At 40.8% G+C, this 27,811-nt stretch overlaps 2 protein-coding genes across 3 annotated transcripts; both read right to left on the reverse strand.

The window, feature by feature from the left end:
• Positions 1-9,804: 9,804 nt before the first annotated feature.
• Positions 9,805-14,169, reverse strand: LOC306706889 (cell division cycle-associated protein 4). The gene is made up of 2 exons (XM_079174126.1): positions 14,080-14,169; positions 9,805-12,634 (listed from the first exon to the last, which is right to left on the reverse strand). Exon 2 carries the CDS (start codon positions 12,628-12,630, stop codon positions 11,848-11,850), a length of 783 nt encoding a protein of 260 aa, XP_079030252.1. The 5' UTR covers positions 12,631-12,634; positions 14,080-14,169; the 3' UTR covers positions 9,805-11,847.
• A 5,343-nt stretch (positions 14,170-19,512) lies between these two features.
• cdca4 (cell division cycle associated 4) lies at positions 19,513-25,997 on the reverse strand. 2 transcript variants are annotated; one of them, XM_079174357.1, is made up of 3 exons: positions 25,861-25,951; positions 22,456-22,593; positions 19,513-22,123 (listed from the first exon to the last, which is right to left on the reverse strand). In XM_079174357.1, the coding sequence occupies exon 3, from the start codon at positions 22,112-22,114 to the stop codon at positions 21,191-21,193; it is 924 nt and encodes a 307-aa protein (XP_079030483.1). In that variant the 5' UTR covers positions 22,115-22,123; positions 22,456-22,593; positions 25,861-25,951; the 3' UTR covers positions 19,513-21,190. The 2 variants fall into 2 exon arrangements, with proteins under 2 accessions (XP_079030483.1, XP_079030482.1); XM_079174356.1 differs by lacking the exon at positions 22,456-22,593 and having other exon boundaries at positions 25,861-25,997.
• Between the last annotated feature and the right edge of the window lie 1,814 nt (positions 25,998-27,811).

Below are 27,811 nucleotides of genomic sequence, written 5' to 3' on the forward strand. Positions count from 1 at the left end.
GAACATTTCTGCGTCTTCCTCTGATTTGTGATTTACCTTTGAAGTCATTTTTCTAAACGTGAACTAGTTTCAGACTCTCAGAACTTGTGGCTTGACTTACGTGATGGAAAACCAAAAAATTGTTTTGGTTTCAAGTCGTTTGAAGAAATCACCGTTGTTTCTAGGAATTTTTATTAAATCCTTTTCCGCAGTTTATTTGGAAAAGAGAAAACTTTTGCAGACCAGCAGGTCGACAGATGCGTAAGAGAAAACCTAGAAGCTTCTAGCAGATTTCTTGATAATGAAAATAATTGTTAGTATCAGTCCTGTAGAAATATATATATATATATATATACATATTTATATATATGGGTGGATTGTTCCTTTAGAGGCGGGCTTGCCCTGAAATCCTGAAACTCATTAGGTCTTTCCCTGAAACACACACGTGATTCAGCCAATGCATCAGTGGCATCGTGATGGAGGTGAAGGAGGAGACTCAGGTTAAGAGCTTTTTGAAAACTGATCAATTAAGACATGGCTGCTGACCAAAACCACCGGCTGTACGTCCCTCAGGAGGAGGTTACCAACGTTGACCGTGCATGTAGCCAGGTGCTGGTTTGCAGGATGACATCTTTGCACACATCCCGTCCGTCAGCGTCTTGATAGAAGAATCTATCGGGGCGTTTCTACCTGGCTTCTGGCCCATATCCCACAAACGTGGACAAATGGCCGCTGCACTCACAGCGTCTGCTCTTGCGTGTGATCGTCGGTGCTAAGTGATGTTTGGGCCTGAGAGTGAAGCTAGCGGTGCATTAGTTGGGACGAGCACTCAGATCAATACCGCATGAAATGCAAAGCAGCGTAATGGTGTGACAGGCAGCGCAGGTATCAAGTGGCTTGTGTTATGTGTTTGTGTTTCTTCCTCTACAACGCTTTACTTTGCATGTGCTCAATCAATAAGAAGGAACAACAGAGCACGTATGGAAACACGAGGGCAGCTTTGTGTCCAAATCAAACCTCCAGTGTTTAGTGCTGCTCACCTGCCAGTGATGCAGCAGATCAATCTGACAAAACAAAATGAGCAAAATGAGCTCCCTCTCCTACTCTACATTTGTGATTTTATAAATGTTCTGAATCTGCATTCAAGTCGGGACAAATCCAGACAGATGAGATCATCTCGCTGCTTCTTCCTCTTGTTCTTCCTCTTCTTGGCAATGAGCACACGACATGACACAGCATTTAGTTTTGGCACAAGTTCAACAAACCTTAAATCAATTTCTGGCTGAAGGGAAAAAGGGGGAAATCTTCACAACAAGCTGAACAGCTGTACTTTCCTTAACTAGACTGACATGCCACCATATTCAGGCTTTATTTTGTTCATTTTCTGATCATCTGTGTATTAAATTACATTTCTGAAGCATTTATTAAAAAGTATGTTACGTGAGAACGCTAGAAGACAAAAGGACACGAGTCAGAACAACGTGGACATCAATACTAGAGTCTGAAAAGGCGGATTGTGCTGTTCTGTGGTCTGTTTCTCGCTCTCAGGTAACATGACTCAGCGACCTTTAAAGAATCCTATTATTATCTATTTCATTATGAATCATTGAGAATTTGGCAAAAGAAAGCAGTAATTTTAAGTGCTGTGCTTTGATTGAACCAACTTTCTTAGCATAAAAACAAATTCACACAATCACAAGCCAATTTAATATCTTAATAATAATATATTAAGATGCTAATCAATATTAATTATGTATAAGGACTCATATTTTACAGTAGGAGTAAAACCTGGCACCAAAATAAGATGCAGACTGTCACAATTTTTTCTATAAAAGTCTGATGTTGTGTGCACCCTTTACATGTCCTTGTGTGTCGACCCCACAGACAGAAGGTTTACTAAATGTCCATTTCCTGATCAAATGAAGCATTCACTGTCCCATAAAGGAGAATGTCATTGCAGCCGCGTATTAAAAACACTTTCATTGTTTCTACAAAGAGCTGGAGCGGCACTGGGAACTGCTCCTCTGAGCTTGCGTTGAAATATTTCTGTGAAGTTCAACTTAGTCACGTTGATCAGATGCGTCGTTTTGCTTTTAGTCAGTGTGGGTGTTTACAATGAACCGTACAGAGCCTGTAGCCCTTTGAGAGGGTTAAGATTCCCACAATGGTTCCCAGTATGCATGTGAAATACCCTCACACACCCTCAAAGCTGAAGGGCAGCACTTAGACACATCCACTGTGCAGAAACAAGCTTTTAGAAATAACAATCACTACCTCGCTGATAAAAGTTATTGATTTCAAAAGTCGAAGAGGGCGACACATACAGCTAATCGTTTACTTTTGAACCGTTATTTCTGGCTCTACGGATACCTCCAGCGTTTATTCTGTTGGTATTGTTTAACTCTGCCGCCATCAAACTAGAGGCCTGTATCCTGTGAGCCCAGTTTTCCATTTCAGATTTAACGGAAGTATCGAAGGCATCTCTCATTCAGACCAGTGAGGAACATATTGATCATCAGCTGCTGTCTGATGTGCACTTACATCAAATGCACTGCGGCATCATAAACAGGAAAACGGTTTCCCATGTTGGTCGTAACAGTTTAAAAACCTTCTTTGCTTGTTTTGAAGCAGTGCCGATGGATTCGTTGCTGTTGAGCTGCTGTGAAAATGTCAGATTAAGGTGTGCGACTTTGTGAGAAGTCCGAGTGCACTTCAGTTCCCAGAGAAATGCAACCTGATGAGCGTTCAGTTCCACAAAGCACACCGTGACACATGATACACATAGACACATGCAGACACATAACCACATACTTCATACTGTATGTTCTGAGGTACATCTCTACTCTCTGTTGGAATGTCCATGGAGGAGACTGTGAGGGATCAATATGCTCTGCTGGAGTCACGCTGATTTGAACTCTAGGACATTCAAGCGCTTCATGTTCAGCAGCAGAACACATAGATATATATATACACCTGTTCACTGAAGTTCAAGGGCAATCTGCGCACCGTACAACTTCAATTAAAAGTCGAGCCCCACATTGACAAACAAACGCAGGTCTCCATTAGACGCCGGGTAACTTATGTCAATATGCGACACATCGTTAGATCGTTTTAGATTCTACAAAATTCAATCGTACAGTTGATTTTACAGAAACCATGAGGGCCAATTATCTGCACAATAAGTACAATTCATTCAGTTTCCCCACATGGGGGATAAGGCTGTACTCAATCAAGAAGTTACAAGGTTATGTTATTGTCATTGTACAACAGGGTTGCACAACAAAATACAGATGTAGTCCCATGTTGCTACACAACAAAACACAGAAACACAAAAAAACGATACATGTGGAGGAGTGGGGGGGGAATTTATGACAGAAGCTGTTTTTACGTCTGGTGGTCCGGCTGCTGATTCTTCTGTATTCTGCTTGTGTCTGGGTGGGTTTTGTGTTTTAATATCCCTTTAGCTCTTCGCAGGCACCTCCTGTCACCAATATCACTGATGCTCAGTAGACGGGTACCCGCTGTAGAGCCCTCCTGTTCTGTGCCGAACACATCTCCAGTCAGGAGGCCTTCCATTGTTTTACAAGAACTTCTATTAGTTGACAAGAACTTGGCACAGGAAACTTTAGTCTTCTTAAGTTTCCCTTTCCAGGACGGAGATGTGTGAGGTGTGAGGTGTGAGATGTGAGATGTGTGAGATGTGTGAGGACTGCAGTGTCATCTGCAAACTTCACAACAGAGTTCTCTCCAAGATTTATTTGGGGGACATTTTGCTTTTATTGTGTAGTAAACAGTAAAGAGACCAGACTTTGTACATGGTCAGCATCTTAAACTCCAAGGTCACCGAGACACTCGATGATACCATGAGATTAAATTGTAGTAAAATAGTAGCATCCAATCAATACGGCTCTCAAAAACAATTATATTGGGATTTTAAAGTGCACTTTATTGTCAAGTCTGCATTGTGAGCCTATAACACAGTTAACACGTAGACAGCATTCAGTATGAGGCAGTTTCTCTTTGCAGCCGGGTTTATTTTGAAAACACACAACTACAAGCAGCACTAACAGCGTGAAATACAGATGTTCTCATTTGTTTCTGGTACATAATACATTTGATATGTGTCGCTTTATTCTGAGGTCAGCTGTGTTGAGATGGCAGCAGTAATTAGTTGTGTAAGAGGGACGCAGTAAATATCTTAGCTGGTGATTCTGATCAACATCATGCTTTCTACTCAGCAGCAGTGTTGTAAATGAATTATATCTTCATGCGCACAGTGTGATTTGATTCTCCACAGACATGAAAACGTACCGACGTTTGACAGAAGAGGCGTGTTCAACACGCTGCGGCGACATTCTTTGACTTGACTTCATTTGAAATGCATTTTTTTATGGATGGCTGGACTTATTACGCAACCTGTGTCACATTTCATCATGTGGCTTCTTCATGTTGTTGCATAACAGAAGCCAAAGTATTTTAGTTTTATTTATAGGAGAATATGATCAGAATGCAGACAATGTGAAATCAATCATGGTACAATTATTTGAATGTGCAAATAATTTATACTTAAATCTTTAGTTTACTTCCATATTTGACTGTTTTTTTTCCAGCTTCCAGCATTTGACATGTTAAAAGGTGGACTTGAGGCTGTGAGACTGCTGGTTTGAATCCACACACAGACAGGTAGATAAAAAGCTTTCCCGTCGGCGTCTTGGCTCTTTCAGCCGAGTGTTAAAGTGTTGTTGAGCGAAGCAGCGTGAGCTGGTGTGATTGTGCAACAGGGCGTTTCTGCAGGAGAAAAACCTCAAAAGGTTGGGTAAATAAAATACCTTGAAATGTGTTTGTAGCTGAGGTCTTCTCTGCTGTTCATTGTGTAGATTACAACACTCCGTTTGGTATTTAGAGGATAAGAGTTGATGCTTGTGTTGCACAGACCGACAGACTTCCTCTGTTTCACAACCTGATGATGGGGGATGAGTGGAATAATTAACTGCACCTAAACACGTTAAGTCCTTATTCCAGATTCCAGATTTCCTGAACTTCCTCTGACTCTCCTCTTTAAGAGAAACTTTCAAGATTCAATCATCCTGATCATTTGCATTTGCTAATTATCACATTACAACTGATTCGACAACAATTTGCACTAATTTTGTGCATTCAGTTATGACTGAAATTCCAAGAAAAGAAAAAAAAAACTTGAAACTTGTGCAAGAAAGAGGAACAACCATCGGATTTATCCTCTCCTTCATTCCCCGAGTGGTTGGTTTACTTCCTGATTTGAACAATGACCTCTTGTGCAAATTAAGTGTGACGTTACATGAGGACATTTATTGTCATATTTACCGCAGTAAATCACGTTGTTAACCTGAGCAGCGTGGCTGTAGGGATGCTGAGGTCAGTCGGTCCAACGGTCCGTCCGTCCACCTCTTTAGTCCAGAGATAAAATATCTAAAGAGCCTTTGGATGGATTGCCAAGAAATTGTCATGTTCTCCAGAATTTTCTTCGAGCATCAAATGTCCATTCAAAAGATTGTATAAAGATCTGTGAAGTGATTGAGGACAAATATAAGGTTTTATAGTATAACATTATGTTTAAATGAAAGATAGTTTAAACTAATATCTGTCATCAATGTAATTAGTCATGTGTTATAACCACACACTGGGCCTCCATGTGTACACTTGCCACATGCATGAGTCTCATCTGCATGCGACCAGCAGCCAGTGACTGTGAGTAATAGCGTCTGCTGTACCTTTAATTACACACATTTATTATTGATGAGGAGAAAATTAGACTGAACTGTGCAGCCAGTGCAGCCATAGGCTACAGTAAAGTATGATGTTAAAAAACTCATCATATGGTCAGAAAGTAAAATCCTAATCTGCAAAGTAACCGATAACTATAACCGTCAAATAAATGTAGTGGAGTAAAAAGTACCATAATTCACTCTGAAGCGTAGTAAAGGCACTCAAGTTAAGTACAAGTACCACAAAAGTACTCTGTGAAGTGCTTGAGTGAATGTACTTTCCACTACTGGTACTAATACATTTGGTCTGAAGTTGATTTTCTGTGTGATTTAAAAAAATAAATGTCTTCAAGTTCTTAAGAAATGTGACAAAACAGCATTATTTTAGTTATTAGTAGATCTGTGATTGCTTCCACTATTTGGTCTGTTGCATTGACCGGTACTCTTTAAATGCACAGATCCAGTGACGGATGAAGTGGCCGCTTGAACATGACCCGATCACCAACTCTCCCTAATTTCCCGTCTCAATTAGCGAGTCCACGTGGTTCCGGGGTCACAGACAAACCACCACGTTAGTCAAGAAAAACAACATACCAGCACGTAATCTGTTTCCCCAAGGAAAAAATGAATGGGGGGGGGGGGGGGGGGGGGGGCCTCTAGATGCCGGTTCAAATCCATTTCTACGTTGGACGCATGAGTTCAGGTCACATCTCGGGACCTGCACTTGAATCTTTGTGAATCACTTACCCATCGTCAGACCCGGAGGAATGTGCTCCTCGGGGTCACGGAGCTCGTCAAACACATTCCCACATCTGTGTTTATCAGGAAAGAAGCCAAAGCTGAGACAGAAGATTTCATTGATTTTCATATTCCCGTGTCACACACGGACACATGTTGTTGTTGTTGTTTCGTTCTCAGGCCGATCCTCTGATTAGGATTCATGTTTCCGCTGAATTTGAGTCAACTGTTGCCTTTAAAACCTAAACATTTCTGCGTGTGTTTGTGTATCAGGGTTTAAACCATGAAAGTTGCATAGAAAATAACAAGAACTTTAGGGATCAATAAGTCGTTGATCTCAAGTTCCAGCTTCTTAATTTAGAAGATTTGTTCTTTGTCTTTGATACTACATCAGTAATTTAGACGGTTGATTCGACAAAACAAGCTATTTGGAGACATCAACTGGGCCTTTATTCACTATTTTCTGGCATTTTATAGACCAAACAATTGGTTAATTAATCGAGAAGATAATCTGCAGATTAATCGATAATGAAAATAATTGTTAGTTGCAGCCATAAAATATAATAAAATAAAATAAAGTAAAATTTAATTTAATTTAATGGACCATTAGACTAATGGGAGTTTTTATATATATTTATAGCTTATAGAAGCAGATTTAAACACTGATACAGATATTTTAGCTGTCGTTTTGAGCTGTGTTTTTCAGATAATTTTAAGTATTTAGTTAAAACCAAAACCTGAAGCAGCATTTTTACACCAGCAGAGTCTAAAACTCTTCACTCAAACCAGACCAATGGAACTAGTTAGAGGCTCTTTAAAAACATCTTTCAACCTCTTTATCTGAAGGTGAAATTGCAATTCATTTGGAAAAAACACATAATTGTGGTATAAAATACAATAAAAATGAATTTGTAAAGTAACCAGCCTGTTCATCATGTGGGAGTGATTCTGGTCAAAATATTACTCAGAGCTATCTCAGATGTTGCATGTTAGTCGTAGGTTCTGTAACTGTAGAATTACGACTTCTTTGCCTCATGCTGCATGTTTACCAACATAACTAGAGTATAACATTAGTTATACATAACCAAAGGAATGACAGAGAGCTGAAGTTATATGTGTGATATTTACTTACAAGTATCTTCCAAAATGTGTCTTTTTGTGACAAAGTCCACTTTTTTGTTGCAGCTCAGCACAGAAACACAAAGAGGGAATTTCACACTAAAAAATTTAAATCAGGAAGTTCTCGCACACTTTGTCTAACACACATAGCTTCATCTAAGCTCGTTAGGAACACAACTTTTAATGTAACAGCCAGCGTGAACAGGAGGAATGACGACAAGCTAAACCCTTAAGTTTAGATTTGTGCTGATAAAATCTACAAAGTCTCAGAATGCAGCCCTACTTTACACCTCACACATCATGTACGCATTAAAAACACGTTTATTTTACATGAACAACTCGGATTTATCCATCCGTCAATTGCCCAATCGGTCCATCCCATTGTTTTGCAGCAGCAGCAGAGCTTGTTTGTTCTGTGAGTGGGTGCTGAGTCAGCCAAAGCCGGGCTTCGCTCCGCCGCAGCAGACTGATGTCTGCCTGCAGAGAAACACTAAACCCACACTCTGCAGCACTCTGCTGGGCTGCGGGCAGGCCTTCATACACTTATACTGTTTCATACCACAGCTTCAGTGTCTCTGTGACTGATGTGCGGCGTCATCATACAGATAAAGCAGTGGCGGCTGGTGGAACATGTTCTAGGTGGGGCTGTGCCACATCCAATCAATTCCAGCAAACATTCCAGAATGATTTAATGCAAAAAGAAAAAAATTAAGGTATCAAACACGCATTACTACTTTGCAGTTAAATATTTAACATTTAGTCCAACATGAAAAAAAGCAGTAAATAACACTTTGACAAACACGTCAGGACATCTTATTTTTTTCACCCTCACAAGCAATTCAGTATAATATAATAATAGTAACACTAGAAATACTGAAATGATTTTTTAGAGGAAAAAGTGATCACGTTGTCGGCAGGATTCGAACCTGCGCGGGGAGACCCCAATGGATTTCTAGTCCATCGCCTTAACCACTCGGCCACGACAACCAGATGGCGCTATAAAGGCCGATTTTAAAAGGTGACATAACATTTCAATGTAGCGGTAAATATGTGTTTGACTTGTCTTTATACAAACAACTTTCATTATTTTGATGTTATTCCACATTCTTCTCATAGAGGTTGAATGTTTTTTTTGTTGCTGTAAAGTTTGACTGGTTCTGTGAGGATGCAGGAACTGATGTCAGACACTATGATTCATGCAGCTTCATTGATGACATGACAGCGGTCTATTGAACAGAACCTTTAGTGTGTTATCTTGATTGGGAATGCAACAAAACCAGTGTCTCACCTAGGAGTTGGCAAGTTATACTAATAAAGTGAAATTGTAAATAAAATGCATTCTAGTAAAATAGAATATCAGTTGTTCAGACAGTCAGCATTATGGCCTTTAAATAACCCTGCAGCGCCTTCTAGTGGACACATAACATAGTTTGTATCAGTAGATTCAACACTTCAGCTCTCTTCCAATCACTGTTTATAGCGAACGCTAGTTTATAACACAAGTCTCTGGAAGGGCTTCTATGAAACTAAGACAAACACGATGCACAAGGACACGATGCACCTCCTAAATACCGTCAATAACTAAATTTGATAATAATGCAGTATTTTTCCATCATAAAGTAAAGGGTTTGAATACCTGTAGTGATGCATTGCCCTGCAGAGAGGTGAGCGTTAAACACAAATACTTTACATATTTTATTCTCTGAATGTTTGTTTGTGATGAAGCTGCACAAACACCGGACCACAGCATCAACTCACTCCACTCAGTATATACATTTAAAATCTGCACCGTCATGCTTACCTTCAGCTCACATCGGTTCTTCAGTAACAGCCACCAGAGGGCAGTATTGGCTTCCTTTTGGCTCCTATGGAAAAAACATATGAGAGGGAGATTTCTGCCCTGAGCTAAGCTTCCCAGGGTGTGTACTGCCTTGTAAGGAGCTCCAATGCCGTAGGTTAAAATCAGGGGACAAAAACACGCGTGTCCATGCAGCACATGCAGTCAGTAGTGTACTGACTAACACCTCATCGTGTATGCATGGCTGGTGTGCAGAAAGGCACGGTTTATGAGAGGGTGGCAGACATTATGTGTAATCATTTTGTCTCAGTTTATTGTAATCTGGACGTGATGTTTGTGTCTTTAAACAACACAAACAGGTCTGTTATGTAATGAGGTGTAAAGAATAAAGACGCACACGAGGCAGTTTGTGTATTTTTTTTTACTGTATTATTGAATAAAATCTATAAAATCTTCCACAAAAATATACAATACATTATTATTCATCATCTCGCATCCTTCAGTTACATTTATATAATAATAATAAAACAGCTTCTGCTTTACAGACCCGACTGACACTCTCAGGTATAAATAACACCGCAGAGTCCTCTCTGATAGATTATAAATACATAATAAAATAATAAAAACAACAGAGAAGTGGTTTTGTTTCTGAACACTGTATTTCTGTGCAGAGCAAAAACAAGTTGTTGTTGGAGGAGCAGTTCGCTCCTCGCACATCTCTCTCCTGATTGGTCGGTGGTCTGAGTCTGTGCAAAACAAGCTCTAAGCCCCTCCCACTGAACTAGTGACGCAAGCTGCTTCCTCCCTCCTCCTCCTCTTCTTCTTCCCTCCTCGCTGCCACCTCCTCCCTCAGCTATTTTACTGTCGTCCTGTCAGGATACGTTAAGCTCATATGCGCCAGTGTTCACCGAGCACAGAGAGAAAAAGGCCAAGAAGAGGGAAGAAACGATGGAGGCTTCTGGCTTTCGGTGCTTTACAACCACATGAAACCTCCACCTGAACGAAGGAGCAGGTCCAGTAGTAAGGCACATGGTCGACGTGAGACAAGAGACGAGGACGGGTCGCTTGGATCGGAGTTACAACCGTGAGAAGAAAGATGAGAAACGGGAGCGTCCGGCATCAGGAGGTAGAACAGGAGCTAACCACAGATTATGAAGGTCCAACATCTGCTTCACTCACTGGTGATTGGAGGTCCACGTAGAAACACATAGAAAAACATTGCAGTAGAAATCCATACCATCATCACAAATACACAGGCTTTCTGTCGTCATTTTACAATTGTGAGACATGGCAAAAAAAAGTCCTGGTTGTTGCCTGGAGGCGATCAGCTCCTCCCGTCAGAACCGGACTGAGATTACATTATTTAAAATACACGTTTTATACACAGATCACGACGGGTTTTAAATACAAGCTGCCGAGAAGGATGAACCTCCGGTGTGGAAGGTGTGATAGTTGCTCTGGTGGTTTGTCCCAAAGCAGAGGACCATAAAGAATCTGAATTATAAATTACACTCACACCCAAACAAAAGACTCGACATACAAACAATATCTGCTGCAGTTTGTGGCTGACTTTTCATTCATAAATAATATTTGACCCTCTCTCAACAGCAAGGTGTCATCTGTTTCTTGTGGTACAAACATAAACGTGGAATTCATCTCCAGGGATTGGAAACGTTCTTCTTTGGCTGAACCGGAGTCAGTGGTTCACGTTCTCCTTTAATAAACACACGGAGACACAGACGCAGAGAGCTCCGGCTGCTGTCTAACAACCGTTCAGTCCCGATGCTGAAAGGAAACCCCGGCCTTTGCCCTCCTGGTTGGCTGACGCTCACTCCCTCTTAAGTAATTGAAGGGATTTCAATTAATAATCAACCAAAGTCTGAACTGACAGTGTGAGTGACACACGAAGCCGCAGCTCAGGTTCTGCTGCTCAAACAACAACTTCATAAAACAGAAGTGGCATCAACACTAAGATTTGAAATTTACGGATACATTTGTATTCAGGCGCTGTTACGCGGTGACCTCACCGACTCACTCCAGACGTGTCTCGTCTGCTTTTTACTACAGATTATTGACTCACTACTCAAAACACAAGCTGCAGCGCTGTCGAATCTATTTCCTGCAACTGTAGCTGCAGAAATTGGTCTCTCTGTCTGTTAAAAAAAGAAGTTTTCCACCATTTAAATCCACTGAGACTTGTAGAAAAATATCTGTATGTGCCTCCACCTGAGTTATAACAACCAGAAACAGTATAAAAGCACTTAAATAGTGGACGTTTCCTTAATGTTTCCTCATCTCGTGAGATATCTGAAACCAGATTCCTCCTCGATAGCGACGATGATGATGCTTTCTTATGAATGAGTTTATGAGAATTAAATCGAATTTTCAACCGAGCATCAACGGTCAGCCCCCTCAGCTGTGATCAGACTGTTTGTGTGCAGTAGATGTTCAGGAGTTGGTGCTTCAGGATCAGGTCTTCACCAGGATCTCCATGATGTGGTCCAGCTCGTTCAGGTCCGTCCGACACGACTGGAGACTCCCGGCCCCGCCGTGGACGGGAGGGCGCGATTTTGCGTCCTCGTCGGCCCAAAGCGACACACTGAAGGGCCACAGGGAGCCCGCCGCCCAGCTGGAGGGCAGATCCGAAGTCTCGTACATCGACGTGTCGATGTCCTCGAAGATGTCCATGTCCAGGGCGAGGTCGCCCAGGTAGCCCATGGCGTTTACGGCGTCGCTAAAAGTGTTGATCGCCGCAGCAGCAGGTAGTGATTTCTGCTGGTTGGACGAGCCGTCGGCCTCCTGAGAAGAGAATTCTGGAGACAGCGGAGGAGACGGAGACAAGTCGTCCACGTCGTCCACGTCGTCCTCCGCACACCCGGGACACGTAACCGGCACGTCCTCCCCGAACTCGTCCCCGAGGAGGCAGGAGTCGTGGTGGACGCCGTGGAGGAGCAGCGCCTCCGACGCCCCGTCGCTCTGCATGTCCTCCTGGATCTGCCGCAGCGTGTTGATGAGCAGCACGGAGCGACGCAGGCTGAGCTCCACGCCGGCCTGGTAGCCCCGGAGCTTCTCCATGCAGAGGCCGAGCACCAGCTGACGCTGCTGCAGGTGGCTCGGGTCGGACTTGGACGGAGCGGCGAGGAACCCGCCCTCGCCCTCCACATTCTGCTCCTTCTCTGCAGCCGCGTGGAGGTTCTCGGCCTCCAGCTCCTCCAGGCAGCTCCACTTCCGCTTCACACCACGACCCAACATCGACCTACAGCGACAGATACTCCGATTAACAAACACACTGGAACGCATCTCACCAATGTGCTTTTTACAAGATGATGTATTCATGTTTCTGTAGTAGTGCAGCTCATATCTTTACACTTTTTACATTTTCAAACCCAAAACACCACAGGTATGTGTGGGTTTATGCTGAATTGACATTTCGTGGAGGAAGAAATGAGCAACTGTTTAAGACACTTTAACACAAATAGTAGAGAAACTGAGATATTTGACTTCCTTTATTTAAATAATAAACCCAGTCAAACTGACGAGACACGCCAAGTAGCAACTAATTATGTAATTATTGATCATTTTCTTGATAAATCCTGATTTACATATTTTTAATATACATATGTGTGTATTTATAATCCCAGGTGTGGATGAAGTGTGTTTATAGTGTTTATGAAAATGTTTTTTTTGTAATTTATTCATCTTGTGAGTCTTGAGCTTAAAAAGATTTAAACACCGAGAAGACAAAAGAAAACCAAATAATTGGACCGTTTCTTTTTAAATGATTCATCGATTATGATTAATGTTCTGTAGATCCATTCATCGTTATCGTTGCACCTGTTATTCATGTTATTCAGCAAATTACAAACCAGCTTTGAGGACAGCAGCTTAAAACCAGCCGTGTAATAAACTATGTAATAAACTATGTAATAAACCTTGCATCCAGTTTATGTAACAGCACCAACCCAGCAAACAGTTTCTCCTTCACTTTCCATTTGATCAGCTCCTAAACAAACACCAGAAAACTCAAACTGAACATTTTATAATGTGAAGGAGTTTGTTTTATTCCATTTAAGACATTTGAAAAGTCTAATATCTGCTGTGACTCACTGTGAGTCACTGACACTCTTTTCTCATCCACCCAGACATCAGACTGTGACTTAGACTATGACTATGTTTTAGGTTATTGTGTTTTTTAAGTTTTCCCAAATAAATAGATACATAGACGGATAGATAAATAGATAAATAGATAGACAGATAGATACGTTATTAATCCCGAAAGAGGACATTTTTTTTGCTACAGCAGCATTTGTAGGTACAGGGAAAGAAAAGCAATACAAATATGAAACATAAAAATGCACAATATATACATATATATATAATAAAATAGAATAATATTACATTAACTAACTAAACAATAGTGCAAATAACAAATGAAGAACACACGAAGCCTAATTTGATGACTTTAACCCCCATGTAAAGACTTGTAGTTTATTCTATGATTAAATAACGTGTTCCTACAGTGTGTTCTCTTTAAAGTAGTACAATAAACCAGAATCATGTCAGACCATCGCACTTATTTTACACAAGAACCCCTTCACGGACTTGAATGGGGGAAACACTAGCTTCCAGTTTAAACCACATTTAAAGAGAGTACATGAAGGTATTATGAGTTAATATTTAAAAAAGAGGTTTAAAAACTACCTTAAAGTGTCATGAGGTGTTAGAATCCGTCGTGTCTTCGTCGCCGCGTTCCTCTGCTCTCGAGCCCAGAGGAGGAAAGATGAGGCACGCTCGATCCAGTCCCACAGCTCACGAGCGCGTTCGTGATTGGTCCGTTCCGCCGTCGATCGAATGCTCCCGCCTCCGCCTCTCACGTGGGCGGCGAATGTGCGGACGTCTGTTCCGACTGCGAGCTGCCGCTGCGTTCACGTGCGGCGGAGGAAAAAAAGAAATCTGAAAGAACATCGGGGGCACACGTGAGCGGGGGAAAACAGTGGACCCTGCGCTCCTAGTGGTCAATAGGATTTAGGAAAATAGGATTTTAAATATGAAAGAGGTCTAAGAAGTGATCAGTATGAATGGAAATCCTGACTGTAGTATAAAATACACATGAATACAAACACCAAAACTGAAACTTTACTCATTGTGTGGAACCTCAATCACAAGAACATGGAATACAAGAATACCGCAGAGTAAAAATACTCAAAAGACCAGTGTTATCCATAAAATGTACTCCAAGTTCATGTGTACAAATACACGTTACGCAGTAAAACAGCCCCATGTCAGTGTTACTAATGTGAGAACACGTATGTATTTGTAGCTGGCCGATGTGGAGCTCATTTGAACTACTTTACTGGGTACTTTAATACATAATAATACATCATATTTCACAAACTGATCACATGTTTACGATGTAATATCTTAATCCAAAAAGTAAATAGTAACTGTAGCCATCAGATAAATATAGAGGAGTAAATAGTACATTTCCCTCTGAAATTAAGTTGAGTATAAAAGTATAAAGTAACATGAAATGGAAATAGTCACGTGAAGTACAAGCACCTAAAAAAGTACAGTACATGAGTAAATGTACTTAGTTACATTCCACCACTGAAAAGGGGCAGAGTATGCTGTATTTTGTGATATCAAATTGTTATTAATAACTCTTTAACTTGCTCATGACTCAGTGATTTAAGAAGTTCTCGTGTGACTTTCAATACATCAGGGAGTGCAAATTAAATAAACAGAAGCAAAAATGTATTTAAAAAGCATTTATGCATCAAAATATGAACAAACCTACATCTATATATCAGTGTTAGACATATCTAGAAGGCAGAGGAAGTTGCAGTGAGCACCTAAACGCAGCATTTTAAAGAGACAGATGACTCAGAGAGGGAGGGAGGGAGGGAGGGAGGGGGGACAGGAAAGTCCAAATAAGGAAACTCTTCATTCACGTTTTTCAGCTTCTTCCTCTTCAAGCTCTCTCAGCTCCACTTCTGCTTCTTCTTTCCTCTTCTTCTTCTGCCGAACAGAAACTAAACACGTCTCTCACGAAGGTTGCTGAGCCACAATTTGAGGTGTTCTTCAGGACAATTGTATGTCCAATAAAATACACATTAAAACCCCGAAATTATGACGTGTCTTTGAGCTCTTTAAACTTTAAACGACAAGATATAGTAAGTATATTATAACCTTTATGCATGCAGGCATTAGTTAATTAAGGGTTTGTTGCAAAATAAAAAAAAAAAGTTATTTTGCAACAAACCCTTAACCTTATTTGATGTTATGTTTTGGTACAGTAGTTATTTTAAAGTAAGTAAACGAGTTTTGGGGTTCATTTTGCTATTATGCCCAAACAAAAAGAAATAGTTATCTTTACTTCACGTTTATGAGCACCTGAAGTTATCAGTTATTAACTTTTATGAACCCACACACGTTTTTTTAAAGGCGGTGCAGTCGTCTGACAGCAGACAACACACGTGTTTGAAGTACAGTGAGTTATATATATATATATATATATATATATATGAGAGTCACAGACGTCTCAGAAGTGCATCTCTTGAAACACTGCAGGAGTTTTCTGCATCACATTTAGTGTTTCCTCCGCTGCTGCTTGTTGGAGGACACAATAGTCTCTTTCTGTAAGGACTCGTCTCTCCCTCGAGCTGCCTTTTTGCTGAGTCACCTGGAGGCCATTAATCTTTAACTATGGGCAAACGAAGACTAGGCGGCAGGCCAACATGCAGTAAGCTGCAACTTTATGAAAGAAGCACCCGTTGACAGTTTCAGACAAGACTTTGTGGATGTTTAAGAAGGCAGAAAAGTGTCATTCATCATCAGTAGAAACATGTCCTGAGCTGCAAACAGACAGAAGTCCTGTTCGGGTGAATCCAGCTCTCTCTCTCTGGATCCTTCTGCACAATCTCACGTGCAACGTTATCATGTGAGAGAACGAGAGGACAAAGGTGGAGTCACATCATTACAAACACAAATCTACATTTAAAAACACACTCAACGGTTACTGTAGCAGTGCCCTTGAGCAAAGCACCTATAACACCTTCAGGATTTACCTGATCCGGCCAGCAGTGGAGATGCATTCTGAGGACAAATTGTAGAAGAATGGAGCTTAGTTGAAGCATCGTGAAGACGACTCTAAATACGGATTTAGGCCTGTTCGGTGTCTTGGTGTCGTGCAGACACGTTGGAGATGCATTGGCACAAGAACTGAACAGTTTTATACTATTTCCAGCCACACTGGAACTGCCCATTTACCCTAATTCAGTTCCAAATAGTTACCTCGGTCAAGGATCAATTTGTTCCTTCCTGATACCAATTCCAATACCTGAATGTGAGTATCGGCATTTCAGAGCGGAGGAGTGATGTACAGACGCTGTACACGTCTCTGGTAGCAGCAGCGACCTGTCAATCACTGTAAGCCCCGCCCTAAAGCATACCCTGTTTTATGGTCTATTTGCCTATAGTCTATGAGAAAATGACTCTACTTCTCTCTTGATTTATTACCTCAGTAAACATTGTAAACATGAGTTTATGGTCTCAATCTCTAGTTTCAAGTCTTCTTCAATACAGCATGATGTTCATTTAGTAAATGATGGTCCATTTAGAGCCAAACAGATCATAAAGCAGGGCATGCTTTAGGGCGGGGCTACACGGTGATTGACAGGTTGCTACCATGGGGTCGTCCTGTCTGGGAGTTGTCCTTGTTTTCGTCCTATAACTTTAACTCTTTCACAGTGTGTTCAGTTAATGGAAGTTTAACTGTTTTGGTGGCCTAAAAATTCAGCGTCTGGTTGTACTTAGCTCCGCCCTCTCGTGTCACTTCTGGTTGCAAAAGGCCAAAATGGCGACGACCTTAAAACCAAGATGGCGACGGACAAAACCCAGAATTCGAGGCTTCAAAGCGGCAGTCTACAAACCAATGGGTGACTACGTCCTCCCCAGTGAGCATTTTTCCGTTGAAAAGACGTTGAAAAGACGTCTACGCCCACCGTTGAAAAGACGTTCAGAATTGGTTCAAAAGTGAAAGTTTTTTCGCCGACTATTCATAGACGGTGATTGAACGTTCATGCTTAGACCAGATTTCAACGGGATTTGCAATACTACAATTTGTCGTCCTCTACATTGTGCTAATAGTATATCCTCATTTTAGAGGCGTACTAAGAAACCACATCCACATTTATCAGTTGAAAGCCAGTATTGCAAATCCCGTTGAAATCTGGTTTAAACAACGACTATAAATAGTCGTCGAATAAACTTTCACTTTTGAACCAGTTTTAACATGATTTCACCTCGAAATGCTCTCAGATCAATATGTAGCAACTAAATACTTAAACATAGTAACACATCAGTTTACTTACAGGACAAAAGACCAAGTGAGACAGGCAACCTTTCATTTGTATTTATTAACGTCTTGCACCGAGACCCCCTATAAATACACACAATATAATGCACAATATAAATAACGTTCTTTATATATACACACACACAACCATCATCTCCTTTTCCTGATTTAAATGTCGTTGTCAAAGCCGCTCAGGAGCCGGTTTCAGAAGGTCTGCCATATTTTCAACTTGGACATCTGTAAATAAAACAAGTATTAGAAAAACATATTGACTTTTGGACTGTGTACAGCCCCACTCGCTGTCTGTCGTCTGTTACATGTGAAATGTCCTAAAACTCTTTGATAACGTCGGGCTACAGCAACAGTCCATATAAAGAGTCTCCAACATTTACTAACACATGTTTACTGTTCGTCCATTCATCCACGCTACAAGCTAACATGCTAACGCTACAAGCTAGCAGCCTCGCCCGCATGGTCAACATAACGTACTATTTATCCTATGGTAATGATATTTAGGTTTACAATATTGGAATAAAGTAGTTAAAGTACTTACAGAGTATGTCGTTAGCGTTAAGCATCGTCTTCAACGTTTACTAACACATGTTGCTAAAGCTACTCGCTAACATGCTAACGCTAGCTAGCAGTCTCGCCCGCATGGTCGGCATAACTTATTTTTGGTATTGTAACAATATTTAGGTTTACAATATTGGAATAAAGTAGTTAAAGTACTTACAGAGTATGTCGTTAGCGTTAAGCATCGTCTTCAACGTTTACTAACACATGTTGCTAAAGCTACTCGCTAACATGCTAACGCTAGCTAGCAGTCTCGCCCGCATGGTCGGCATAACTTATTTTTGGTATTGTAACAATATTTAGGTTTACAATATTGGAATAAAGTAGTTAAAGTACTTACAGAGTATGTTGTTAGCGTGAAGCATCGTTTATTCCGTCAGCTCGTTCACTTCACTCATCAACTCAGTAAGGGCTGGCGTGTCTCCAGACTGTCCCCAACAAAAATAAACAGAGTCCGTGCGCATGCGTGTTACAGCCGAAAACACAGACACGTATTTTGCAGGAACATACAAGACAGATTGTGCTCTTCTCTCATTACGACGTCCTGGGAGCTTCTTGTTGACAGCACAGAGTCTATAGTTCCATATTTATGACATTTTATATGAAACATTAAATGCGTTGAAATCACGTCTTCCTGTAGACCACATATCAACGGCCAGCGTAATATCATTTTGGAGAAATATGTTTAAAGTAACCAAAATCGCGTCTCTTTCAACCTACAACTGAACAAACCATCAATATTTTAAAAGAAATTGGTGTTTTGTGACACGTTGATATTGTAACCGTAATTTAGCCGGGTGAAATGACGGTGAAAATAGGTCTAAGACGTTCAGACCCGATTTCAACGCGATTTAAACCAAATATCAACGTTGAAATCCGGGTTAGTGCTCACTGGGTCTGCTTATATACAGTCTATGGTACCGATCCAATACCAGCGTGAACAGCCGTTTCGGGAATTTACCTTTTTAAAAAGGCTCAGAAAGAAGAACACATTTGTGACATTTTCCTGCAGAAGGAATGAAGGTTTTGGTCTTTTAGTGGGTGTTGTAAAACATTAAAATACTGTATGTTATCAGCCTTTTTCCTCAAGCTCACTTGTTGACTTTGTAACGTTAAGAAAACAATAAAGTAAACCTCTGAAGAAGAGTTAACACTTTATGTCTAATACTAACATAAGTGAGCCAACCGACACCACACAATTTAATAGTTGCACCTTTTATTATAAAAAATATTTACAAAGATGCTACAATGTTTTTTCCTTAATATAAAAAAATGCATACATTTTACAACGGTAATTAGTCTTTGAAGTTCTAGCTCCCATTCAGACCAGAGTGACATCCTTCAGGAGTGTTGTGGTAAGGTATTAAGCGTGTCGTAATACTGTATTTTTGTCAATACATTTTGTTTGCCTGAGTTAAATCTTTTCATCACGATGATAAGGAACAATTTTGAAAAATGCATTTGATTTTCCACATCTTTAGGAGAAAGGCAACTGTTTGCATAAAGGAATTAAAGGACATTTGAGTCGTATACAATCATTTTGAAACACGTATGACAGAGCTGCATAGTGATTTGAATAGTAACCCGGATATTATTATTATTACTAATAATAATAATAAAAAATGTGAGGAATAAATAGGTACTGCATTCAAAACGGAGGGCAAAATTTGGATAAATATAATTTCATCAGGCCTCATGGTTGATTTGATACGTCAATATGGCATGTCTGTACCTAGATATAATAAATACAATAAATAAAACAACAATAAATTAGATTGTGTTAACACACAGAACTCTTCATTTGTTGTTCTAACAAATGAGAGAAAGAAATATGGCTTCTTGATGCAGTTATCACCCCGGGGTTTCTCCAGATGCTTCAGGAAAAAGCAGTAGTTATTGTTATTAGATCTGTATGAATAGCAGGGCGGGAAGCTTACTGGATCACATGTTAACCAGCGGTTGGTTGGTGGCTGGCAGTAACCCCCCCCGCCCTGCATAAAGCTTTTGAGAAAATGAAAGAACAGCGCCTTTGAAGTGTGACGATGCCAGTCCTGACACCTGTTACAGTCGACTCGTTATACCAAACCATGGGAAGACACTGTCTCGAGTCTGGCTACATTAAAATCTTAAAAACCGCTTGGGAGGGAAAAATAATAATAATATCAAATGATACTTGCAAAATCCCCCCAGCTGTATAATGCAAAAAAATATATTTCTATATACACATACGTACATATACATATATTCCATTCATAATTGCTCAAATCTTTAGGAAAATATGCATTGATTCATAGATTTGGATTTACAATTTGTTCTGGTTTCTGATGCATGTAGTGTGATGAATTGTTCCTCAGTCCATGTTACAATAAATAGAAATGGACCAAATGGCAGAGAGTACGACCAGAAGGAGCTAGTATGACAGAATGTATGACAGACGTAAACATGGAAAGTACGTAAATAAGAATGCATCATGGTATAGGTAATTATCTTTGCCCTCTCACAGATATTGTCAAGTTTGGAATTTCATCAACAAAGTAGGAAACTAACCGCTTCACCCAAAAGGCCAGTAAAGGCTTGTGAATCCCAAAAATTCATTAATTTCACCGTCGCTACTTTTACTGCCAATTACATTTTTTGAATAAAAGATGAAGGTCCCAACAGCAGCTGCCGACTTGCCTAAGAGGCCGTTAGAGCGGACTAACTACGCCTCCAACAGCCCGTCCCAAAATCTACTTGGCTTGCTGTTAATTTCCCACCTTGTCCCCAAAACCGTCAACAATCTCCACGTGTAACAATACCACATACAGAACATGCACATGTGTACTGTGCATAGTCTGGAAAGAGTCTGAGGGATCAGTACAGGTCAGAGGAATGTTCGGAGTTTCAGGATCCCACTATGATCTCCATGATGTGGTCCAGTTCGTTCAGGTCTGACCTGCAGCTCGAGCTGGAGCTGAGGGCCGTGGGCCCGTGAGAGGAAAGGCTCTCCAGCAGGTCGTAGGGCCCCATCTTTGGGGCGCTCTGCATGCCCGTCAGCACCGTGTCAAGGTCATAGTAGGAAGGGTCCACGTCTGAAAACAGTTCCTCGAGCGCAGGGTCAGGGGGCGGCGCCGGGTGCTTGATCTCAAAAGTCCCAAAAACCTGCTCCCCTGTCCTGGAGTCTGCGCTCAGGTGGTCCCGGTCACCCTCCTCTCCTTCCGACACACACTCCTCGCTGTCCTCCTCTTCGTCCTCCTCGCACTCACCGTCTTCCTCCTCCTCCTCCTCCCAGCAGGGCCCCATGCCAAAGGGACCCGCCAGGTACGACGCAGAGGACAGCTGGGGGGAGACGGGCGACAGAGTGGACATGGTGACCTCTGTCTCCACGTCTCCCTCCATCACCACCTCCTCGGCGTGGTAGCCTTCCTCCAGACCCACCACGGAGAAGGGCTTCGGGCTCTGCCCGGCCTGAGCCGCCGCGTCCGTCTGCCGGCATAGCACCTCGGTGGCCACCAGGCGGTCCGTGGGACACTGGGCGGCCGCCAGAGCCTGGGTCATGATCTGCCAGGTGCCGTCCTGGGTCATCTCCTCCTGGATCTGCCGCACCGTGTTGGCGATGAGCACCGAGCGGCACAGGTTGGGCTCCACCAGCATGTGGCAGAGCTGCAGCTTGATCAGCGACATGTCGAGCAGCGCCTGCCGCTGCAGGCTGTAGGAGGACGTCAGCGTCCGAGCCGCCACGGATGGGACCACCGGGACCTGCTCACCGCTGGAGACCGGCTCCTCCCCGGAGTCTGAGAACTTGCGCTTGGTGCCCTTCGGGAACATGTTGTCTCTCTGTGGTGACGGCGAGGAGAAAGAAACACAGTCAGATATCCAAACACTTCTGAGCATCAACTAATTTATCACACTGACAAAAACACAAAATGTTCAGAATTTCACTAGCTAAGATCATAGTGAAAAGAATAAGTGCCATGTAATTAATGATGTGTGTGATGTAATGAGGCTATGTGGCGTGTTATTTGTGTATGGACATGAGGGAGCTAGGGCTACAAGCTGCTCAGCAGCAGCTGTGACTTAATGAATAAACTCTACAGGTTTAAACTCTTCATGGACTACAGTAAACAGTAAATTGTTTGTTGTAGTTTTTTTCTTAAAGTTTGCTATACCTTTCCTGTTGAGAGGCACAGGCAATAGCAATGCAGCTTGGTCCCGGCTGCAACGCTTCAAGTACTTTTGTATGAGCGACAAGCAGCTTTTGTTCAGCACCATTTCTGCCCATTTTAGGCCAGTCTGAAGCAAGACTCCTGCTGGGCGGAACAACCACACTTTTAACAGACCACTGAGCCACCGAAAATAGCATGGTTACCAACTAAATGCAAACGCCGCATCAAAGTAAGCACAGACTAGAGAGAGACCGTTGTCAGGAAAACAAACACAGCACGCAAGTTACATGATCAGTGCACTTCAATTCTTTCCCACTGCCACCTGTGATCAAGAAAGTATCCTAATCAATAAGGTGCTTTTAAGGGGTAAAAGTGATAATATGACAAATAAAAGCATTTACAATATCACAATACAATATACCACCATGAACCACTAATATTTACACGGGAAGTCAGGTTTCCGGGTCTACACACACACACACACACACACCGAGCTTCAAAAACTAGTAGAACAAGATTTTCACTTTCTCTTCACTGAGGGAGGGGAAGAAAAGTAGAGTCAACTTCCTTATTACACACCGTTTAGCACACAGATGTCTTACAGGAACAAAAGAACACTCCTGCCAACATCATCGGCCCTCTGACTCCCCAAAATAAACGGGATGCAGGTAAATAGGAGACCGAGCTGTGAACAGCAGCCTGTGGCATTTCACTTTGTCCGGCTGAGTCTCTGTTGGCAGGGCGTTTGGGTGAATGGGTCCACTTGGTTCAAATGTCCATTTGTGCGATACATTTCTTTAAAAATAATCCCAACAAGTTAAACCAGGGATACAATGGCAATAGTATTGACACATGTTGGACTGTGAAAGCATAGCATTAGGGTTTACAGAGAAGAAAGCAAACAGCAAAGAGTTGTTAACAATTTTACAAAATCTGCCCACTTTCCTGTGGAAACCAAAATTACACTAAATGCACGAAAACACTGCTGTTATTGTCACAATTCACCTCCAATAAAACAGAATTTGTTTGACTTTAAATGCAAACCTAAGGCCCTATAATCTGAGCAAATTACATACCATCGTAAAATGAACACACTCAGGAGTGCCGTGCAAGATTTTACAGCCAAGAACTGGGATGACGAAAACATCATTTTACATTGAATCAACATATAATCAAACAAAGATTTCTAACTGGGGATCAATTGTAACCTTCAGCCTTCAATAGGGGGAGTGACTGCGCTTCTTCTCACACATGAAAACCTGACATCAAATGAGGAAGCAAGATTAAATGACAGCTACCGTCTTCACCTGATTGATCAGATGAATTATAGAACCATACCAAGAAGAGAAGAAGAGGATCTAAGGTACACTGAATTGCTTGGGAACCGTTACTTTCTTTGAGTCCTCGCTTGCAACGGGAATAACATTTCCTGACAATGGACAGAATAGGAAAAAAAGAGTCATTTATGAAAGTGCCCGAAGATCTAAAATACAAAAAGGGTGAGAAAGCAATTACGGACATGTGTTGTCTTCTTGTGTGGTGCGTTTGTGGCTGGCCCTGTTAAACAAGAGACACTAGAGAGCACTACCTCCTTAAAGGAAAAACAACAACAACGTGTAAAAAAAAGGAAATGAAATGCAACCAGGAAGACCTACAACCTGGGAGAAAGCACACTGCACAGTGAGGAAAGAACAGTTTGGGACATGACAGTTGTTCTTCACAAGTAGATATGTGGTTTTTGAACACCCTATAGTTTAGCATTTTGGGGTTAAATCTCAAGGAATCTACTAATTTAATCGTAAATAACTTAAATCTGGATCACTCCGACGTTGCACCTGTAGCAGACAAACAAAAAGCGCACAACTGATGCAAAAACTCACAGAATGTACAAGGATGAATAATAAGGATATATTAAACCTCTGACACCAATAGTGCTGCTACTAAATCAACTGAGAATTTAAACTACATTTACACCCTCCTGGTCAAAACAACACTGCACTATAATAACAACAGTAACACCAAATGTAAGCTCTTTACATAAAGAACTACAGCCTGAACGTGAACAGTTTTTAAACATTATAAACTTTATTGTTGTTTATTGAGCTGCCTTCACATCTTTACATTGCACATATTCTCTCTTCTTCATACTGTGTAGTTCTGCACATTCCTGCATTAACTGTATCAGATCTATCTATAGCGTTGCTTGCTTTCATTTTGTTTATTGTCGTGCACCAAAAACACCAAAGTGAATTACGAATGTGTGAAAATATGGTATTAAACCTGATTAAATCATATCTATTAGAAGAAATGTGTTGTCTGCTACAGATGCTTAACTGTCATGTCCAATGTAATACAATCAATCATGTAAACCCACACATCCGCAGTTAAATTCTTATTTAAAAAGGACATGAGTAGCAAATTTGAAACACTGTTTCAACAAGATTTAACAAGAAGATGCTGACACACACATGTGGTGTTCAAAGACTTGTCTAGCAGATATCAGGAAATGAGTAATCAAGTGTCACAAAAAATATATATCACTCTTTGAAATTATGCAAATATACTTATATATATATATACGAATATATATATATATATACAAATATATATACATATGTGTCAAACAGCGCTACTACATACGGTAGTATGTAAAAACACTACTAAACTGAGCTCTTGTATTATGCTAGGAGCCAAGCAAAATGCAGCCTCGCTTTACGTCAATGGTTGCTGCTTTACGTCAATGGCTGCTAGCATGACCCATCCCCCACACTGCACACTGGGAAAAAAAACCACCACTTTCACACAGCTCAACATACTAAATTAATAAATCAACTTACAAACAGGGCGGTGTTGTGTTTTTAAAAATGTCCCCCATAAATAATATTATATTTACACTATCAGCCGCCACTTTTAGAGCCGTAAAACAGCCGTTAAAGGAGCCGTTGGCCGTGACTGCCGCATGCTTTGTCTTTTTCAGCATCGGGAGCGACAACGAGGCCATTTTGCGCTAGTAGCTAACAGCTAGCCGGCTAGCTTATGCTAATGCTATGGAATTACGCTTTACGAGCTGCTATGCTAAGCTAACTGGGGCTAAGGTGTTCAGTGAAACGAGGAGAGGGAAATAAAGCGATGGTACAAAACGTTTGGCATTCGTCTCAGTTTGGTTTATTTATTTTTTAGGTGTTTACCATTTAATCACACAAAAAAATGAATGCTAGCTAAAGCTAATTAGCCTAAAAGTGCCCACCCACACATCCTCCGAGGTCCTTCCTCCTTTTCTAGCCCAAAAACAAGAGAGTTTTCGCCGCGGCTGTGTCTGTTAAGTTCCTTTACAAAAAACAACAAACGATCACCTGCTTACAGCTGGTTTATAAGTCGACTAATCGCCGGGTGGTCGGACGTACTCACCTCGTTGTTTGTGTTATTTTATTCCCGTCTCGGTCATAGGATCGACGGCAGAGAGAAAGCGGAGATCAGGTTCAGATGAGATCATTCATGCCACGGCTTCAAAAAACTGAACTACCTCCGTCCTGCTGCTGCGGAGCGGACGGCAGGAGGGAAGGAAAGGAGGGAAGGAAAGGAGGGGGAGGGGAGAGCCGACATAACAGACATATGGGATTCTTCTGCAATGATTTTCTCTTTTCTCTCCTCCAATAAATGATTTAATCTGACAAACAAAGTGAAACCCTGTAGTTTGCCTCGAGAAAAAACAACATTTTAAAATATCACAAGTGATTTGTGATAATTGTTCTGCAGTTGCTCTAATCTTTTCATTTTTGAATCAAAGAAAAACATGATTAGTAGTGAGTAATTATTCCGAATATTCACAAATCCTAAACATAAAAAGCAGCACCCAGTGATGGAATGTAACCAAGTATATTATATATTATGTTTCTTTATACTTATACTCCACTACACTTTTATCTGACATATATAGTTATCTGTCAGATATTATAAACCAGACATTATAAACCAGATGTTACAAACCAAATATTATAAACCAGATATTATAAACCATCCAACCAACCATATTTAAACCATCTTAATTTATATAAAGTATTTAAATCCACAACAGTAAAATGCTGCTTACACATTAATGCATCAGTAATAACAATCTATGGTTGTATCAGTCACAGGGGCATTTTTTCGTTATCTTTAATAGAGTGCAAGTTTAATTTAGTGTCAATGTTTTTCTCTTTTATACATTTGTCACTGACATATTTAGCAGGTATCTTCAGAGTGTTTTATATTAATAATGACAGGAATATAGCTGCATTTTTTACATGACTTACGGGAACACTTAATGGCACTGAGCTTCTTTTTTGAAAAGGACCTCCTATGATAAATCAAAATGTCTTGTCGTGACAAAGGTCTATAGGTGGCGCTATTGCAGCAACAGAGACATGATCCCTCACCTGCTTCCCACCTTTGAAAACTACAGAGAGTAAGTTGTTTTCTCAGTATTCAGTGATACGTACCGCAGTAAAAGAAGTGCAGGCTGTTTGAAACCAGAGAGAATGAAACAGTCCCTTCATTTGCCTACTTACCGTCTAATATGTAAATTCAGTGGAATGTGTTTACTGAGAGCCATGTAAATGCTCCAGCCATGCTATTAGTGGTGCATTTGACAATCATCAATGTAAAACTGTGAAAAACGCTCATTGCTGTTTCCTGAAGACGAGGTCTTCAGATGTCTTGACCAACAGTTCAATGAAATGTATTATATCAAATACATTTTGAACTTAATTTATCCCGAGGGATGCTGCTGCGAAGCGGTGCCACACAAAGTAGGAAAGATTGCAAATATAGAGAGGGACGATTTAAAATAACAAAGGTGCAAGTATGAACATATCAATAAACCGATATCCAAATTCCAAAATATACACAATGCCAAAAGTATAAAACGTAAATTAAATAAAAATTGAAAATGCATATTTTCCATCAACTGATCTTTTAGAGAACAAGAGAATACTTCATTGATAAAATTCACAATAAAATATTGTTCATGTCTATGAGTGGTGAAATATAACTAACTACTACATTTACTCAAGTACTATTCATAACATTTTTAGATACTTGTACTTTACTTGAGTATTTTCATTTTATACTAAATAATATTTCTACTTCACTAAAATACAGAAGTACATATTGTACTTTAAAGTTAGACTTGATAATAAAAATATCCCCATAGTCAAAATGATGAGATAGAAAGTCAAAGTTATGAGATACTTGAACACAACAGTCATAGAAGCAGCTCTTTGGCTGGTTACTCTATATTTGACATATATATGTATTGTGAGTACATTGAAGACTACTTTAAACGTGGCTTTACAACACATGAAATACTTCTTTTCGTTTA

Source organism: Pholis gunnellus (genome assembly GCF_910591455.1).
Source record: "Pholis gunnellus genome assembly, chromosome: 15".
NCBI lineage: Eukaryota > Metazoa > Chordata > Actinopteri > Perciformes > Pholidae > Pholis > Pholis gunnellus.